At 37.1% G+C, this 18945-nt stretch overlaps 1 protein-coding gene across 8 annotated transcripts in view; it reads right to left on the bottom strand.

Annotated features, from left to right (window-relative positions):
- The window catches only part of LOC106871768 (uncharacterized), a 1221261-nt gene that overhangs the window by 329928 nt on the left and 872388 nt on the right, over positions 1 to 18945 (bottom strand). For all 8 annotated transcript variants that reach the window (XR_016244689.1, XR_016244690.1, XM_089364843.1 and 5 more), the window contains exon 62: positions 9591 to 9768. Coding sequence is in view for 6 of the 8 variants with exons in the window: in XM_089364843.1 (XP_089220969.1) it covers positions 9591 to 9768 (178 nt within the window). In the remaining 2 variants the exon portion in view is untranslated. The remainder of the gene's footprint in view (positions 1 to 9590; positions 9769 to 18945) is intronic.

Genomic DNA, 18945 nt, shown 5'->3' with positions numbered 1-18945 from the left:
CCTCCCCCTTTTCTCGGCAGATAAAGTCCTTCTATATCTGCCTTAGGGTGGTGCATTTTTGTATCTTTCAAGATTACAGATTTCAGTAATTGACTGTTTAATGATATTGAAACTCTAAGTCATGTCTGGTATGGCTAAAGTATGGATTGCTTTGATCCTGTCTCTTGTATTAAGCTCTCCCTTGAATATTACTCTTACCCTGTGATAACATTCTCTCCTGATCCTTTCCCTCATCACTTAATGTTTGATTCTGCCCCCTTCAAATACCCTTAGATATTTGTAGCTCTCCACTGGTTCTAACTCCTTTATGGCATTCTGCTGGACAAGGTTAACGTTATATGTTTCTGTCATTTTGCCTTTGATAAAGGTAGCTTTTGCACATTTATCAAGGCCAAATTGCATCCTGATGTCATCACTGAATTGTTTAACAATCGCTAGTAGGTCTTTGAGTTGTTGGTCATTTTTTGCAAAGAGCTTTAAATCATCCATGTAAATGAGATGATTTATATTTTTATGAAATATTTTATAACCGTACTGTACATCATTGAGCAATTTTGAGAGAGGTATTAAGGCTAGACAAAAGATAAGTGGTGATAGAGAGTCACCATGGAAAATGCCACATGAAATTCTTACATCTCCAGCATTTACAGATTCATTGTCACTGTTCAAAGTCAGTGTGGTTCTCCATGATCTCATACTTACGGATAAAAAGTTTCGCAGAGTAGGAGCTATTTTATACATTTCCAGACATTTCTTAATCCAGCTATGTGGTAGACTATCAAAAGCATGTTTATAGTCTATCTAGGCTATCGATGAGTTTTTGTGTCATTTATGACAATCTTCCAAGATCTTCTTATTGATGAGTAGCTAATATTTACAACCACAGGATCCACGTTTACATCTTTTTTGCTCATTAGGGAAAATGGTACTTTCTATTAAAAAACTATAGGTATATTCAGTCAGGACAGATGTTAGCGTCTTAAAAATTGTTGTTAAGCAGGTTATGAGTCTATAATTTTTTGGTTCATTTGTTTCTTCATTTTTTGGAAGAATATTAACTAGCCAAGAGGGAATCATACAAGGTTGTTGCAAAACATTCTTGTAAAGTTTTGTTAGCAGTTCATGGCTCTTTGGGAGGGCATTCAACCAGAAGTTAGGAATGTTATCCTTTCCTGGAGACTTCCATTTGCTTGACCTCCTGAGAGCAGATCTTATATCTTCTACATTGACACCCTCCCACTTTTGCTCTTCTAAGGAGTCTAAGTCTATAGATAAATTCTATCAATCCAAGGGGCCTTTTCATTGTGTGCTTTTTTTTCTGCCAAAGTTTTATTCTAAAATTCCAGCACTTCTTCTTTTGATGGGACAGACTTTACTGTAACTGGTATTTTCCCTATCTTCCTGTAAAAACTTTAGGGGTTATTTTTGAACATGTTGTTGTCCTTGAAGAATCTAACGTGCTTTTCATACCTTGCTATGTGGGCAGCTTTAGCACATACCTTTTTTTTTATGTTTTCTATGGTGGTATCAATGTCAAATATGGTTTTCATATTATATATTTTTTTACAATTTTCAGGTTTTTGTAGGTTTGATAGTCTTGTCAAACTTAAGATTTTAAAAATATTCTTTGTAGCTGAATTTGGTGTTGAATACGCTCTTGCCAAGAAGACTTTTTGTGTGAATGTTGTTGTTTTCTAAGCTTTTCAGCACATAGAATCGTTGAGATTTTAGTGGATGCATAGTACAGGTGGTTGAGATCTGTAATATCAACATCATTAATTGAAATTACATCCTTAAGTGCAGGGTGGATTTTACCAATTATTTTCAGGTTTTGTTTAGAATTGCAAATTTTTGAGAGAGTGTCGCGTTCATTCATATGGTTTCTTTAATTTTCAGCCATTTAATCATGATTTGATTTAAATCATCTAGTTCTTTTGGGTCAATATTTGTGTGACTTGCTTCATCTATTTGATTTTCATCTGCCTTAGTTTTTATGGTTGGTTCAGAAAGTATTTCATTTTGCCTATCAGTTACATTAACTCTTTCAATCATTGCTGTATTTTCATCAGCCTTGGGCTGGTTTACAATTATTTCCTCTGTAGTATCTTCTTTAGCTGCAGCTTCGTTCTTTTTATCCCTAACTGCTTGTTTAATTTGGTCAATCTCTACTTCACTCAGTAATTTCTTTTTCATAATGTTTCTTTTGACGTTGGCAAGTTTGTTACTGTCTATGTAGGATCTTACTTCAATGTGTTTCTGTCACCAGTTTAAGTAGGTTTGTACAGTATTAGATGTATTTGTGGGGAAATATATGGCATGGTAGAAGGCTCTAAGAACTTCTTTATTATCTCCCCTTAACCATTTTCATTCATTTTCTTTTGGTTATTTGATGACAAGCATGGATGGCCATCTTTTGGAATATTTCGGTTGTGAGGTAGTTCCAGCTCCTGTGTTTCGGAAAGATTTGAACTAGTAGCTGCTTTTTCATATCGAATCTGGTTCATCGTTCGAGTACGTGGACCTTGGTATTCTGGTCTACGACCAATTCGGTTTGTAGTTTGCTTTGTTATCAGTGAGGCATAACGAGCTTGAACATTGTCATTAAGGGATGGATCTGTCTGTTTAGGGTTGATTATTTTGAGACAGCACTATCTCTGAGTTCTTTGCATGTACACATTGCTCATTACATAGCTACTTAAGGCTAACAGATCTGTATTCATCTGTATTTTTTTTTCTTATTGATTTATCTCCAGGCATAGTTTTTTTGTGGTATTTTTAAACTTATGAATTGTTCATTCTGTGTTACTTCGAAAAAAAAAAAAAGTTTTTTTTTCTTTTGCTTTTGCTTCGTTTGTGACATGTGTTTTCATATGCGTCAATGTGTGTCCTGTAAATTTCACTTAGTTGTGTAAACATTTAGATGCAAGTGTAGTCCTATGGGTATCAAAATGTATATACAATTGTGTAGACATTCGAGTGTATGCCTAATTACTCAATTTATGTACTTACTGTTTTGTTCCATTTATGTTTTATAATTTGTAAACTTTCTGGTATTTTTTTCATGTGTGTTTTGCACATGTTTCACTGAGACATCGTGCATAGGAGAAACTGTGTTTTGCATAGCAGTAAAATTTTGTTTATGTGATTATTTTCGTTAAAAGACTGCTTCCTTCAAGTTTTCCACAGGTTCCTTTATCTAATTTCATCGATGTTATTAGATTAGATTTGTTTTTGAATGGGAGCCCGGTGTAGTACATCCATGTTGTTATTCAGCACGGGGCTATTATTATTATTTTCATATCCACACAACAGATCAGACTGTTGGAAATGAAAAATCCTAACATTGGACTACAAGTAACCTTAGATATCAAGAACCCTCCTGGTATCCTAGTTGCCCCTGATAACACTGTTTTCTGCAGCTGTACTAAACTGGGTTTTATGCCTATTTCCTCTATACATCTGTTCAAATCTTTAGAAATAGTTCCCACTGAACCTATAACTACTGGGATACATTTTACCTGTGCTTTCCATAGTCTCTAAAATTCAGTAGCTAGGTCCTGGTACTTTGTTTTTTTTTCTATACCTCTCATATTGATTTTTTTCATCATTTGGGACTGTAATGTCAATTATCTGGCATTTTTTATTCACTTTATCTACTACTACTACTACTACTACTACTACATCAGTTCTAGCTTCTATTACTCTGTCAGTCTGAATGTTACAGTTCCACAACATCTTATATTTCATACTTTCTAGTACTTTACTAGGCTCATGTTCATACCATTTATCAGTATGTTCAAATTCTAGCTTTCTATTTAACCCCCATGGATTACTCTCCCTAGGTTGTCATGTCTTTTCTTGTATTTTTTCATTGCCATTATGCAACATTCACTAACTATATGAGTAATGCTTTCCTATTTTGATTTGCATAACCTATATTAAGAATCTACTTGGTTTTTTGTCTAATTTTATCCAACTAGTTCTTAATGCTTGAGATTATGCTGCTACTAACAAGTTTTCTGCCTGCCTTTTCAGCATTCCTTTCTGCAATCATAACCATGTCTCACTACTACTATTTGCTGCAACTATCTTTGGGAATCTACCATGCAATGCCTTCTCATGCCAGTCAGATAATTTCTGTTCTTCTTTCTGGTTTTTAACTTTGTTTGGGTTTTTGGTTTCCTTACATTTTGCTGTGACACTACCATATTTCAATAACAACAACAACAGCAATAATAATAATAATAATAATAATAATAATAATAATAATAATAATAATAATAAATAATGATCCAGACTAATCGACTAAACATAAACAGAGAAGACAATACTTGTAAACTAATAGATGCACATATTCTCACTGGTAAAAATATATCTCTAAAGGAATTTGACAAATTTTAGTAAATATAATGACCTAGAAATTGAAATACAAAAGATGTGGCATCTTAAAGGGAGAACTGTTCCTGTTATTGTGGGTACCACAGGTATGATAAGAATGGGATGTCAGAAACATCGATATAATGTCCCAGGAGAACCATGTCTCAGAAATCCAAATGATTGTGCTGACAAGTACTACCCACATCCTGAGAAAAACCCAATCAATTTAAATGCATGTGCTGTATTACATGAAAATTATTTCACTACTGCTACTGTCGCTTCCTCCCCTCAAGCTTTCAGTCCTACTGTAACATCTCTTTTATTTTGCTCACCCTAGGTTGCTGGGTGTTTCTCAGCGAGTGATTCTAACGAACATGCAGGTTAAAAGTAAATAATAATAATAATAATAATAATAATAATTATTATTATTATTATTATTATTATTATTATCATTATTATTAATTTGACTCAGATTTGTTTTTATTCCTGGGTAGATTTATGTGCATAACATGTTAGTACCTGTAACCTTAGGTGTCCACAATCTTTCATCTGTCTTTCAAGTGTTTAAAACCCTTATCTTTCCTTTCTCTAAGAGGCAAATTTTCTTTAAAAGCTCTACAGGGTATTCTATTCAAATCTCTGTTAATCATTTGTCTACATCTTTACTCACAGTTCCTAATTCACCAATTATTACAGCTACAATCTTTACAGTTTTGAAACACCAAATTCTTGCAATTTCATATTCGAAGGAATTGTATTTTTTTAAATCTTTCATAAAATGTCTTTACACTCTTGGAATGAAACTGTCATGATGGATAAATTAATAAGCAGCTCTGCTTTTCTCAATCTCTTATTGTTATGTCTGGTTTATTATTTTCTAGCTTTTTGTTGATTTAAATAGGAAAATCTCTGAAACATTGCATTTCTCAGACTCTAGCACTCTTTCGACCCAATGATCATACCACTTCCCGCTTCAAATCCCTACCTTTCACAAAGCTTCCAGTGTAAAACATTCCCAACTTGGTCATGCTTCTATTTCTTATATTTTCTCTGGTTCAACTTGGAACTTTCTACGACATGTGAGCTTTTGTTTTATTCCAAATTCCACAAACTCTATGTTTTTCTGACACCTTCTCATGCACAAGTTGTTTGTTTTTAACACTTGATCTTGAGCTGCTGTAATAAAGTTTTGTTTCTTTTTTTAATTGATCCCTTTTCCACCAAGTCCAGGATTTTGTTCCCCAAACATCCTCGGTGGTTTCCCAGAACTGATCATGCAAAGGTTTCTCTTCAATCCATTTAATATGCTCTCTCTGAATTTCATTCTCACCTTTTCCCATATTCCACACTTGTTTACCTCTTCTTTATTCATTGCCTTCAGTAATTTCATTGCTGTTCTATAAATATTTCAGTAGGCTTTTTCATTCCATATGTACTTCAAGTACAACTGATTAATATCAGTTTTTGGATGGTGGGCTCCATACATTATTAACAGCTTCCCGTTACTGTCATTTCACAATCTTCCTGTTTATTTTTTATTCTTCTCTGGCTGTCTTCAATCTCTAATAATGTAATCTAGTCATTCATACAAATTGCCCTTGCCTGTTCTCTCAATCTCTGGGAGGAAGCTTCAAAGACCCCCTTTTCATCCCATATTCTCTTCATTCCTTTCAGGAAACTTCTTGCGTTTCAGGCTCGCTTGGTTCACATTTCAGCCAACATTAAATTACAATCTTGTTGACGTCTTTAACCCATTTATTTTTTCCCTTTCGTTTTCTTGACTTTGATTCTGGATTATTATTTGCTGGAATATTACTGGTGCTACTTTTATTCCAAAAGGTTATCATGTGTATTTGTACAATCCTCTGTGTGCATTTTTTGTCAAATACTTCGAGCATTTTTCATTTACTTTTATCTGTAAATAGGCTTCAAACTGATCTAATTTATAAAAAAAAAATTCCACTATTTAACATTGAAAAAATTTCCTCTGCAGTCGGGAGTGGATGGTGTCATGATTTTAAGCAGTCGTTCAATCCTGTAGAGAAATAAGCACACAGCCTAATCTTTTTTTTTTAATACATACCATGGGTGATGCCCACTTTCACTAATCCACCCTTTTGATGACTCCACTCTTTCTGAGTCTGTCTAACTCTTCATTTACAGTTTCAGTTGCCTCGAATGGTGCTTTTCTTCTTGCTTTAAATACAGGTATAGCATTTTCACTTACTTGGAAATAGACTTCCAACTTTCTACATAGACCTAAATCCTCTGATAACATTTGCAGGAACATCTTTTTCAATTTTTTCTTCAGTTCTTCTGAAGACTTGTTTTTAATGGAACAACCATTTATGCTATTGTAGTAAAGATTCATGGGGAAAGGCCATAAATCAAATAGTTCCAACCGATCTGTGCCAAAAGACTGATTGTATTATATCCAACAAATAATTTTACTTCGCGTGTCTCTCTTCGAAATGTGACGTCAATACATGCTTTGCCCATGGAATGTAATTTATGCCTATTAAACCATGTGCTATTTTTGCTGCTTTATGTAATCTCAATTTACCAATTTTTTTCCAAGTATCCGCATTTATAATCAAGACATCACTACCTGTGTCTAACTTATTTTTATGTGCATGAATTTTTTTGTTTTTCTGTTGCAATCCAAGAAGTTCTCTTCATAAAAACAAACTTAATCCAATAACATCAGTGTAATGGAAGGAAAACTTCGCAATACAGCTGTGGGAAAAAGTTCCGTTAAAGCAAGAAATAAATGACTCTACAAGAAATAAACGGAGAGTGTACGAATGAAAAGTTGATACCAGATGACATTGAAATTCAAAGATTTTGGAGTGACATCTGGAGCAAAGACAAAGAGCACAAAAAGGATGCTGAATGGCTGCAAAAACTGAAACAAACAGTAGTCTGTCCAAAACATGCAGAACTAGTCATTTTAGTAAGGGAAGTGAAAGAAATCAGCAAAACCATGGGCAACTGGAAGGCCCTGGAAACAGATGGAGTTTAAGGCTACTGGATCAAAAAAATTAATGCTTGTCATGCACGAATAGCTGCACATCTCAACACCTTGTTAAATGCTGACCTTGGTTGACAATGGGTAGGAAAGTGCTGTGCTTCAAAAACATTGAAAAAGGCAATACAGTAGATACTTACAGGCCTACTTGCCACTTATGTGGAAATTATTGACTGGAATAGTCGCAGATTCAATGTATGGACATCTGAAAAAAATGGAGTCCTGTCACATGAGCAGAAGGGGTGCAAGCGTAAGTGCAGAGGTACTAAGGATCAATTTCTGGTAGACAAAATTGTACTTAAAGACTGCAAGAAGAGGAAATCTAATTTAACTATGGCATGGATCAATTATCAATTTGTTATTCATAGATGACCTCAAACTTTATGGTAAAGATGAAGCCCAAGTCAGTTCCCTCATTGATATTTTCAGTGTATACTTTCAGTGCTGATATCAGAATGGAGTTCGGATTGAAAAAGTGTGTTGTGTTAGTCTTGAAGACATGAAAAATCAAATGTATGCGCAGGATAGCGATACTGTCAGTGAAGGTTATGAAGCAGATAGAAGAGTATTTGGAGATATTGGAAATGGATAAATTGATGAAGCAAGAAATGACAGGAAAATTTAAGATGGGAAACTTGCGCAGACTGAGACTGATCCTTAAGTCGAAATTAAATGGATGGAATAAGATTGAAGCTGTCAACATCTGGGTGGTTTCATTCCTTAGATATGAAGCAGGGATAATCGCATGGGCAGTAGACGAACTAAACAGCTTAGACAGAAAGACAAGGAAGTTGCTGACTAGATATGGGACACTCCACCATAAAAGTGACACAAACTGTATGTACCAAGAAAACGGGAGAAAGAGGATTATTTGGATGCAAACAGAATTAGAGCAGAAGAAAATAACATAGCATGGTATGTAAAAAAATACCACTGAACCACTATTATCAGAAGTAAGAAGGCTAAGCTTATGTAGGGTCGAAGATTGTAAAGCACTGTACAATGACTTGAGAATGAATGAAACTGAAAATAGGTGAATAAAGAAAAGAATGCATGGACAGATTCATAAGGATGTTGAAGATAAGATAGACAGAGAAAAAAAGATAGCTATGGATGACTAAAAGTAATTTAAACCTGAAACGGAGGCTGTGCTGCCCAAGAGCAATCATTAAGAATCAATTACATCAAATAGAGAATAGACAACACATCAGAAAGTGGTAAGTGCGGAAGTTGTGGACAAAATGGTGAAACCGTATGGCATATTACCAGTCAGTGGACGCCACTAGCCCAGAAAGAATATAAGAGGTGTCATAACAATATTGCAAGGATTGTTCATTGGACACTTTGCAACAAGTATGGACTTGACAGCAAAAAAAGTGGTACGAACATAAACACAAAGGCATCATCGAAAATGATAATGCAAAGATCCTATGGGATTTTATGATTCAGTGCAACCATCATATAGAGAATAGGAAACCAGACATAGTGTTAATTGAGAATGAAAACAAACTATGCTGGATCATAGATATAGCATGCCCAGCTGATAACAAGGTATGCGATAATGTAAAAAGAAAAGTCGATAGATATGAGGTTAACTTGGGAGGTTAAGCAGTTGTGGTCGCTGAAAAAAATTGGCAGTAGTATCAGTAATTGTCAGAGCCCTGGGAACAGTGAGTAAAAATCTTGAGAAGTACATGGAACAAATAGGAGCACTTGCAGAAAACAACCCTGCTTGGATTCGCTTGAAAACTCTGGCTGGTGATTGAAAAATAAGGAGTGTTACCTTAGTTCACTGGTAGTGAACAGCTGATACCATAGTACATCTCCAGCATTAGAAGCTGTGCAAAGGCAATAATAATAATTATAATAATAATAATAATAATAATAATAATAATAATAATAATAATTATTATTATTATTATTATTATTATTATCATTATTAAGACGGTGAGCTAGCAGAATCAATAGCATGCCGGGTAAAAAGCTTAGCGGTATATCGTCTGCTGCTGAGTTCAAATTCTGCCCAGGTTGAATTTGCCTTTCATCTTTTCGGGGTCGATAAATTAAGTACCAGTAGTGTACTGAGCTTGATATAACCAGTCCCATCCCACCAAATTTGAGGCCTTGTGCCTCCAATAGAAAGGATTATAATTACTTATATTTACATTTCAATAAAACTTCATACCTGTAGTTTCTGCAGCTTTGACCAAACGATGCAAAAAAATTTCAATTCCTGGAGTCAGCTGGAGATCTTTTCTTTCTCCAGTCACCGAAATGAGTAAGTCTGGCAATGCCAAATTCCATAAAAGTGCTATCAAATGCATCATCATTCCCATTGGGGTCTTGTGATCCACACGGACAAACTGTATGTGAGATGAAAACATTAGATTTATATAACCTGCTGTTTGATACAATGGAAAAGATAGTCAAATAGTAACAATTTGGAAATTGGATTTCATTGTGATAGCATATTGCCTGTATTCATATTAACGAGAATTGGGGTATTGAAAACTTGTGAAGTTGTGGGTTGTCCTGGTACAGATAAGATTAGGAAAATTTGCACAACAATTTATTGATGTTATTGTAACAAATTTCACCCTTATACAAAGAGCTTAGCCATGAATATAAATTTAGAATTAGTCATTTCTTTAAACAATTATTTACTACTAAACATTATGTTACCTTTATCCTATTTTGTGACACTTGTTTCCATCATTATACACACACACACACACACACACACACACATAAACTTATTGCTGACAAAGGTTGCGTGATGTTCAATTATAAATAATTAAAAATATGCATTAAGTACAGGATATTATCAACGAGGGAAAAATACGTAAACATACAGAGATAAGTACAGGACAAAACACCAAAGGAAGTTTCACTCTTCTTCAGTTGTCGACTGTTTATAACTACCTGTTTCAAGCTTTCAACAAGACAGGAAAACTTCATAATACAGCAGCATCCAGACATTTTTAAAATATAAAATTTATGGAGAGTTGTGGCTTCAAATGAACAAACGATACCGGAGTGGACGTAAACAATCAGAGAGTGTTTACATATTTTTCCCTCGCTGGTAATAATCCTGTGCTTAATGCGTATTTTTTGTACTTTTCCTGTACTTATCTGTCGTGTGTTTACGTATTTTTCACTCACTGGTGATGTCCTGTACTTAATGTGTATTTTTAATTATTTTTGATTATTTATAAACGAATGCAATAAGTTTTTATATTCATACATAATTTCTGTGACACCACACTCTGTTCTCTGCCTATTTTCTTTCTTTCTCCGTATCCGTCTATAATCCTCTATATTTTTTCTTCCCTCCTTTGCTGTCCCCGTCTATCTTTCTTTGCTTCTCTTTTCTCCTCACTCCCTTTGTTTCTTTCCCTCTCCTATTTTTGTCCCCCTACCCCCTCTGCCTGTTGGTCATATGCAACTACAAGCCATTTTCCTCATCATTCTGTCTTTTTTGGATGAGACGTCTAGCCAGCTGGACGTTAGTTTCTCTCGCAGCACGATATTTTTTCTTTTCTATTTTCTTTCTTCTACTATCTTTTCTCTTCTTTTTATTTTATATCCTTTCAAAATTTCTCCCAGGCGTTACCTACTACAATTTGTCTTGGCCTAACAGCTCTTAATATAATTCTTTGTCAATTGTTTACTCTGTACGTCTACTCTGGTGTCGTTTGTTCAATCGAAGCTTTAACTCTCCATATATATTATATTTTAAAAATTCTGGATGCTCCTGTCTTATCATTGAAAGCTGGAAACAGGCAGCAATAAACAGTCGATAACTGAGGAGTTTAACTTTCTTTGGTATTTTGTCCTGTACTTATCTCTGTGTGTTTATGTATATTTCACTTGCTTGTGATGTCCTGTACTTATTGTGTTTTTAATTATTTATAACTGAACACCATGCAGCTTTTGTCAGCAGGAAGTTTTTGCATTCATATATTATTTCTGTGATTCCACACTCTTAATGTGTATTTTTAATTATATATATATGGTGGTTGTCTACTCCTTACACAGAATTTGACCACATCCTATACCTACACATTAGCCCTTTCATGGCGTCTGATGTGGCTTTTTAAACCAGACAATGTTTTGAATAAACACCCACACAGATTGCACCTCTGATTGGAACTACCAATACTTGCAGCTAAGTTCTGTTCATTGTGGATCCTAACATGTCTTTTAAGACCCCCATTGGATTTGTAAGCCTTCTGGCATACACCACATTCAAACGTGTGCACAGACATATAGTCAGAATAGGTGGTTGAAGTTTGTTTTCCATGGGTTTGCAGGTGAGATTTGAGGCCAGCAAAAGACAGGCATGGTCTGTCACAGACTGTGCACATAAAAAGGTCCATGTCATTCACCTTCTCGATCTTTACATTCTTCCTTAAATATCTTTTGAGTCTTGCTTGAGTTATTCTGGCCTCTTCAAACGCTTTCATTCCATTCCACACTTTTGTTCGCCATCCAACTTGATCTGAAGCGAGGGTTTCTATATCTTCTGGAACCATTCCAAGTGACGTCATAGTAGTCCTTATGCCATCCTTAAACCTTTTTTTAGGTTTCTGCCGATAGCGTTTCCCCTCTGCAAGCTCACCATAAAACAGCTGTTTCGGCATGCGTTCATCTGCCATTCGAACACTATGGCCACACCATCTCAATTGGTTCCTCAAAATCATAGCTTTAATTGAGGGGATGCCTGCAGGTGCAAGGATATCTGTGTTTGGAGTAAAAGAATTCCATTGAATTTTTAAAATATGACGAAGGCATTTTTGGTGGAATTGTTCTAACAGTTTAAAATGCCTTTCATAACAAGTCCAAGTTTCACAGGAATACAATAGGGATGTTAAGACAAATGATTTGTAAAGAGCCAGCTTTGTATTGTTATTTATATGTCGCTGGCGCCAGATGCGCGACTCCAAGCCACCAAATGCTTTTGCTGCCCTTTGAATTCGCAGGTGTATTTCCGTATCAAGATTTCCGTCATCTTGAACAGAGCTTCCCAGCTAGACAAATGAATTGACAACCTCAAGTAACTTTCCCCTTAACCAAAATTTTAGCGGGGGTTACAAATAGCACCATACACACGTTGATACATTACAACTGTTTTTTTCAGATTGATGGTCAGCCCCAAATCATCACAAGCTGCGTCAAATGCAGATACAAAGGATTGCAGACCTGTTTCAGAATGACTGACAAGATCGCAATCGTCAGCATACAAAAGTTCCCTAATAAGTGAAGTAAAAACCTTCGTTTTAAACTTCAGTCGGGTCAAATTAAAAACATTCCCCATCGTTCGATATTTTATGTAGATACCCACCTCAGAGTCTTGAAAGGAATGTGACACCACAACGGCAAAGTATATTGCAAAGAAGGTGGGTGCATCAAGGTCTCCCTGCTTTACTCCATTTTCCACAACAAAAGATTCAGAAAGCCTACCACCAAAATTAACCCTAGCTCTCATATCCTGATGCAAAGCTCTGACCATGTTTATAAACTTTTCTGGGCAACCTATTTTCTCCAGAATTAGCCACAGAGTACTTCGATTAACAGTATCAAATGCTTTGCTCAAATCAACAAAGCAATGGTACAGAGCAAGATTCTGTTCAATGCACTTTTCATGTAATTGTCTGTCAGTAAAGATACAATCAGCTGTGCCCCTGGAGGAACGAAAACCACACTGAGACTGAGACATTATATTTGGAACTATAAAGGTATTTAAACGTTCTAACAAAATGCGGGCGAGCACCTTTCCAACCACAGACAAAAGGGAAATCCCACGAAAATTACCACACAGATCCTTTGGCCCCGATTTATATAAGGAGACAAGAATGGCATCAATCCAGTCTTGAGGCACTTTCTCACTTCTCCAACAGTGACAAATTAAAATATTTAAGAGTTCCATCATTTTGTCACCCCCATATTTCAAGACTTCTGCACAGATTTCATCAGATCCTGGAGACTTGTTGTTATTCAGCTTATTCACAGCTAAATAAATGTCATTTAGAGTTGGTTCAAATGCCATCTCTTCTATAACTGGAAGTTGTTCAATTTTTTCTATCGTCCTCATGTTAACGGATGATGGTCTATTCAAAAGTGCAGAGAAATGTTCTACCCAACGCTTATGAATAGAAGCGGTGTTAGTCAGAAGAAAACAACCATCTTCTATTCTCAATGGAGCTATTAAGGAAGATTTTGGACCATATACCTCCCTACCATAAGAATACAAACCCCTGGAATCATTTCTATCAGCTGCTTCTTGTGCCCCTTTTGCACTATCATTCCACCATTCCTGTTTAATTTTCCTTAGAGCAGTTTGCACTCTCCTTTTCAGCTTTCTGTAAGTTTCATTTGAGTTGGGATTCAATGACTGAGAGATCAGTGTATTGCCTAAGTTTTGTTTTTCTAAAAGTAGATCATGAATTTCTGCTGATCTATCTGAGAACCAATCTCTGGATTTATGAGATTTAAATCCCACTGACGAACTTGCAGCTTGAAATACTTTTGTTTTGAAATCTTCCCATAGATTGTTTGGGTCAAGATTAATACTTTCTATAGCGTCGTGGAATCTTTGCAACTTGCTTGATAATTTAAAGTTTGCAACATTTAACTTTTTGGGTATCTTAGGACCAGACTGTCGATTCTTGGGCATTATCGAAAAATCTATTTTGCCACGCAGTAGATGATGGTCAGTCCAGCTCTCTGCCCCTCTCATGACCCGAACGCTAGAAACGTCTTTCATATCAGGTTTCCTAATCAGAATATAATCTATGAGATGCCAGTGCTTAGATCTTGGGTGCATCCAGGTGGTTTTATATTTATTTTTCTGCTTAAACAGAGTGTTGGTGACAACCAGATTATTCTCAGTACAAAACGCCAAAAGCGCTACTCCATTTTTATTGCATTTTCCAATCGCATATTGACCTAAAACAGGCCATGAAACATAATCCTTTCCAACTCTTGCATTGAAATCTCCCAAAGATGACCAGCTTGTCAGAAATCGGTACTTTCCTCAATAATTTTGCTAGATTGTCATAAAACTGTCCCACAGTTTCATCAGAATGGGACATTGTTGGTGCATAAATACTGACAACAGTAAGAAACCTACCTTTTGTCAGTTTGATACGGCATGACATGATCCGGTCAGACATACCACTTGGAAGCTCTGCAGTGGAGGACACTAATGTATTCTTGAGAGCAAACCCAATACTAGATTCTCTACGCTGACCCTTAGGTAGGCCTTTCCAGAAGATAGTATATCCATAAGTAGATTCAATTACTTGATCCTCACCAGAGAGACGAGTTTCAGAGAGCGCAACTATATCAAGGGAATATTTCTTTAGCTCACATGCAACAAGTGCAGTACATCTTTCCGGCCTCTTGTTGAAATTATCATCAAGAAGTGTGCGCACATTCCAACAGCCGAAATTCACAGGATGTTTATTTTTACTTTTACTTGAGGACTGTTTGACCACAGTGGCAGGATGACGATCGGGTCCAGCCTGTGATACACTGGGACACCTACCGGGCCAGACCTGTTCCCCTGATGTTCCCAAGCCTTTTTTGCCATTTACTGAATTTGTTTCAGACATTTTAAAATAAGTTACAGGTGCATTTTTAGGTTTCTGCTAACCAACCAATTCAATGATTTTACCAAGATCTGAAGTACAGGAAGTACCAGTGCAGATGAATAATTTTTAGTGGGTGTAGCTTGCACTGCACTACCCCCACTTATTAGCCCAAGAAGACTTTCACCGGTGTGACAAGATAATTGTCAAAACCAGGAACTTTCAAGGCCTCAGGTTTTATTTCGGAGATTTCCTTCTAGGTAAATTACCAACCAACGTTAAAAAGCTTCTACCTGTCCATGAGGTGAGCTGTCCCATTTCAGACACCTAACCGACACTCAGACACTCTGTAAAGTGATCAAGTATCACTCCAGTGACCGATTCGGAGCAGTTCATTCATGAATATATATATATATATCATAGAGATAGGTTGCAAAGAAAAAAGACTACACATGGTATAAATAGGGGAAAAGTAAAAAGAAAAGAGAGAAAATGCATATTAGATCAGGAAGGGCGGTTTAAGGTTCCTAGCACATATTTTAATGTGCTCATTGACCTGTATCTATCTATATTGTGGGTAGTGGAGTTGTTCATTGTGAAGAGTTGTTCTTTGTCGGAATGACTTACCTGTTTGGCCTATATAGTGATTTCAACACCTTAAGCAGGTAATAACATAGGTTAAGTTTTCAGAGCAACAGGTGAAATTTGATTTTATCTTAAAATATTTCACCTTGTTTGAAGTGAAACTCTGTACTCTCCAAAAGGTGGGGTCATGTTCCACAGTTAAGCTGCCCGTATTTTTTCACTTGTAGTTCTGTTATTAATTGATATGGTCTTGCGCTGGTTAATATTTTTTCAATGATTTCTGTTGCTCAAGTCTGAGCTTAAAATTTTGTTCATTGTTTTACCTCCAGTGAGAATGGATAGATTTTGGATGATGATGTTGAAGGCCTCATTGTTTCTAGGATTGTGTGTGGAGATGTATGAGAGTATTTTTAGATTTGGTGTAGTATTTTGGTTAACTTCCCCTAATGTGTGTATGTCTATTTCTTTCGCTCGTTTAATCCCATCATTTATTCATGATGCTGGGTAAGGTCTCGTAATTAGTGTTGATTTAAGTTCAAGGAGTTTTCGTTCACGAGTATTGGTATCCGAAACTATAGTACAGATTCTTTTCGCTAGATTATAAGGCACATTAATTTTTATGTGTTTGGAGTGGCATGAGTTGAATAATAGGTATTGTTTTGAATCTGTGGGTTTACAGATGTCCGTTTCGATGTGGCTATTGACTATTTTAATTAGGATGTCAAGAAAAGGAAGTTGTTTATTGCTGTATTTCATGGTGAATTGTATGCTGCTATTGATATTGTTGAGCATTATTTTGAAATCGAGGAGTTTGTCTATGCTATCTTTCCAAAGTGTAAAGCAATCATCTAAGTACCTCTTCCAGTTTTCCTTTAAATAGCAATGAAATGAGGTACCATATTTTTCTAGTGATGATTGGTAAATTTCAAGTTCTAGATAACCCATTACAAGGTTCACAATCATTGGTGTTGCTAGAGTTCCCATTGCAATTCCACATTTTTGTCGTTAGTAAACTATATCGAACATGAAATAGTTGTTCTGTAGGATAAATTTTAGTGTTTTATTTTTTACTTTTCTCATATATATATATATATATATATATATATATATATATATATATCATCATCATCATCATCATGGGTTGGACGATTTGACTGAGGACTGGTGAAACCGGATGGCAACACCAGGCTCCAGTCTGATTTGGCAGAGTTTCTACAGCTGGATGCCCTTCCTAACGCCAACCACTCAGAGAGTGTAGTGGGTGCTTTTATGTGTCACCCGCACGAAAACGGCCACGCTCGAAATGGTGTCTTTTATGTGCCACCCGCACAAGCCAGTCCAGGGGCACTGGCAACGATCTCGCTCGAAAATCCTACAGGAGCCAGTCAGGCGGTACTGGCAACGGCCACGCTCAAAATGGTGCATCTCATGTGCCAACCGCACAAGAACCAGTCCAGGGGCACTGGCAACGATCTTACTTGGCTTGCCGGGTCTTCTCACGCACAGCCCATTTCCAAAGGTCTCGGTCCGTAGTCATCGCCTCGGTGAGGCCCAATGTACGAAGGTCTTGCCTCACCACCTCAGCCCAGGTCTTCCTGGGCCTACCTCTTCCACGGGTTCCCTCAACTGTTAGGGTGTGGCACTTTTTCACGCAGCTATCCTCCTCCATTCTCACCACATGTCCATACCAGCGCAATCGTCTCTCTTGCACGCCACAACTGATGCTTCTAATGTTCAGCTTTTCTCTCAAGATACTTACACTCTGACGGGTATTCACATTGACATTACACATCCAACGGAGCATACTGGCTTCATTCCTTGCGAGCTTACGTATGTCCTCAGCAGTTACAGCCCATGTTTCACTGCCATGTAGCATGGTTGTTCGTACGCATGCGTCATACAGTCTGCCTTTTACTCTGAGTGAGAGTCCCTTTGTCGCCAGCAGGGGTAAGAGCTCTCTAAACTTTGCCCAGGCTATTCTTATTCTAGCAGCTACACTTTCAGCGCACCCACCCCCACTACTAACTTGGTCGCCCAGATAGCGGAAGCTATCGACTACCTCTAGTTTTTCACCCTGGAATGAGATAGAAGTTGTTTCCTGTTTGTTTGCAGTCTTTATTGCACCTGAACATCTGCCACAAACAAAAACTAACTTGCTAGTTAACCTGCCTTTGATGTTGCTGCACCTCTTATGTGTCCATAGCTTGCACCGGGTACATCTTATAGAGTTACTACCTACTCCTTTTCTACATACTGAGCAGGGCCATCTACCTGAAGGGGTTTGTGTTTTATCTACCTTCCTACTTATTAGGATTTTGGTTTTAGCTGTAGTTTCAGCTCAGAGGTGCGGCCATGCTGGAGCATCACCATTTTTTACTGAGAACCTCTTCTAACATGTGGCACTTGGTGAAGAATGGAGCTTCATGTAGCTACCCTCATTTGCACCTCTTGCTGTGAGATAGGGTCATCTGGGACTCTCAACAGGAAGAGGTCCACCTTGATTTAAAAATGCCTACATCTACTTTGTGTAGGTTCCTCGGGTTCTTTAGGAGAATATTAAAAAGCTGTGGGCCCCTGAAACCCAGGCTGTTGCAGTAATTGGTCCTGAAGTGTGATGACATTGCTGGGATCTTTGGCACTGTGCAGTGTTGACCTGTTCTAGCATTGATTCTAGCTTTCAATGCCAAAATTTGACACAATTCCTTCCAGGATCTTGCAGATGTATATTACTGCATACCTCTCCTGCCTTCATTGCAGGGCGTAGAGTCTTAGCTATTTCAACCTTTCCCAGTAGCTAAGCTGTTACAAAGAGATGATCTTCTTTGTGAAGCTTCACTGGATTGCTTCAAGGTGCGCTATTAATTTTACACTACTGGGTGACCATAGCTGGGAGCAGTAATCCAGGTGGCTGAGGATGAATGTCCCCCAGAGGACCATCATGGTTTCCTTATCTCTTGTTCTGAATGTTCTCAGGATCCATTCAGCTAGTTGTCTGCACTTTGTTGACATCCTGGTAATATGCACTTGGAAAGAGGTATCATCACTTGTGTCGATACCCAGTTCCCTCACTGATTTAGGCTCTGGGATTGTAATTCCCTGTGGACCAGTGTACCCTGTAAGTTTCATGCTCAGTTTTGGACGCTGGTAGTGCAGGGCTTGGAATTTTTGAACATTAAACTACATATTATTATCCTCAGCACATCTGTAAATTGAGTCCAACTACTGCTGCAGCTGTACAACATTGCTGGGGTTCTGCATTTTTTGTGAGACTTTCGTATCATTTGCATAGCTAGCAAGGGTGGCTATCCGGGCAGTTGAGGGCATATCTGAAAGGGCCACTATGAAAATCAGTGGAACACTGCC

Source organism: Octopus bimaculoides, chromosome 16 (genome assembly GCF_046866305.1).
Source record: "Octopus bimaculoides isolate indiv1 chromosome 16, ASM4686630v1, whole genome shotgun sequence".
Taxonomy (NCBI): domain Eukaryota; kingdom Metazoa; phylum Mollusca; class Cephalopoda; order Octopoda; family Octopodidae; genus Octopus; species Octopus bimaculoides.
This window is presented reverse-complemented; position numbering and strand designations above follow the sequence as displayed.